At 40.5% G+C, this 1278-nt stretch overlaps 1 gene segment (V, D, J or C); it reads right to left on the reverse strand.

Moving 5' to 3' along the window:
* Nucleotides 1-422: 422 nt before the first annotated feature.
* Nucleotides 423-1278, reverse strand: LOC148121743 (Ig kappa chain V-III region MOPC 63-like). The segment is given in 2 exon segments: nucleotides 423-887; nucleotides 1131-1278. Coding segments are annotated over 2 exon segments (372 nt in total).

Consider the following 1278-nt stretch of genomic DNA (forward strand, 5'->3'; position numbering starts at 1 on the left):
AAAAAAAATTATTTATTTATTTATTTTTTCCATTCAAAAATTTAACTTCCTCCCCTCCTCCCATTCCAGTCCTGCTCCCCCACACCCCTTTCTCCCTCTCCCTCCCTCCTTAAGAGAGGGCAGGGACCCCTGCCCTGTGGGAAGTCCAAGGCCCTCCCCCATACATCCAGGCCTAGAAAGCTTTGCATCCAAAAGTGATTGAAAAGTCTATAAAGGACTACTAAGGGTGGGATGGAGTAGGTAGAGATGTGGTACAAGAGATAGGGGAGAAGAAGGAAAAAGCATTCAAAGACAAATATATGTTAACAAAAACTTAAATGAATAATAATTAATATTATTAATTAAATAAAAACCATGAATGTCTGTATTTTGTTTGAAAATTATTGAATTATAAAGTATATAGGATGAGATAAACAATTAAATCAGTTTATAAAAATTTATTTCATTAGATATGTTCTTTCCACCAATCAAGTCTAAAGCTATCTATGGAGATGTCAGAGAGTAAGAGACAGCTGAGAGACTGAGACTCAGACAGCAGCAACCCCAGGAGGTTTTCGTTCAGCTCTATAGCACTGTGGGAGGAAACTCCTTACTCTGCTGACAGTAATAGGTTGCAGCATCATCAGCCTCCACAGGATTGATGGTGAGGGTGAAGTCTGTCTTAGACCCACTGCCACTGAACCTGGCAGGGACCCCAGATGCTAGGTTGGAAGCTTGATAGATGAGAAGTTTGGGGGGCTGTCCTGGTTTCTGTTGATACCAGTGCATAAGATTTGTACCATAGTAATCGACACTCTCACTGGACTTGCATGAGATGGTGGCCTTTTGTCCCAGAGACACAGTCTGCAAACCTGAAGACTGGGTCAGCACAATGTCTGCAGTGGTACCTGGAATCACAAACACACAGACCATGGTTATACATGTTTAGAAACTTTCCCAGCAAGAGAATTTTTCAATGAAAAATTTAAGGATACTTGTGGGTATCACTTTGAGAAACAAGAAAGTTAAAAAGAATGGGGGAACTTAAAACCAATTACAAATGCTTTTAATTTAATAATAAAGATACTAGAGGCATGGAAAATCATGATGGCTACAGTGGGTGTACCCAACACTGCTCTGCACCTTCTCACCTTGTACCAGGAACAGCAGCATCCATAGGAGGAGTGCATTTGACTCCATCTCTGAGAATTTGTAAAGAGAATGAATGCTTTTTAGGCTCCTGGCAGCTGCTCTTATAGGAGTGTGAGCTATTTTCTAATGACTCAATATGTAAATCAG

This window comes from Myodes glareolus, chromosome 6 (genome assembly GCF_982192425.1).
Source record: "Myodes glareolus chromosome 6, mMyoGla1.1, whole genome shotgun sequence".
NCBI lineage: Eukaryota > Metazoa > Chordata > Mammalia > Rodentia > Cricetidae > Myodes > Myodes glareolus.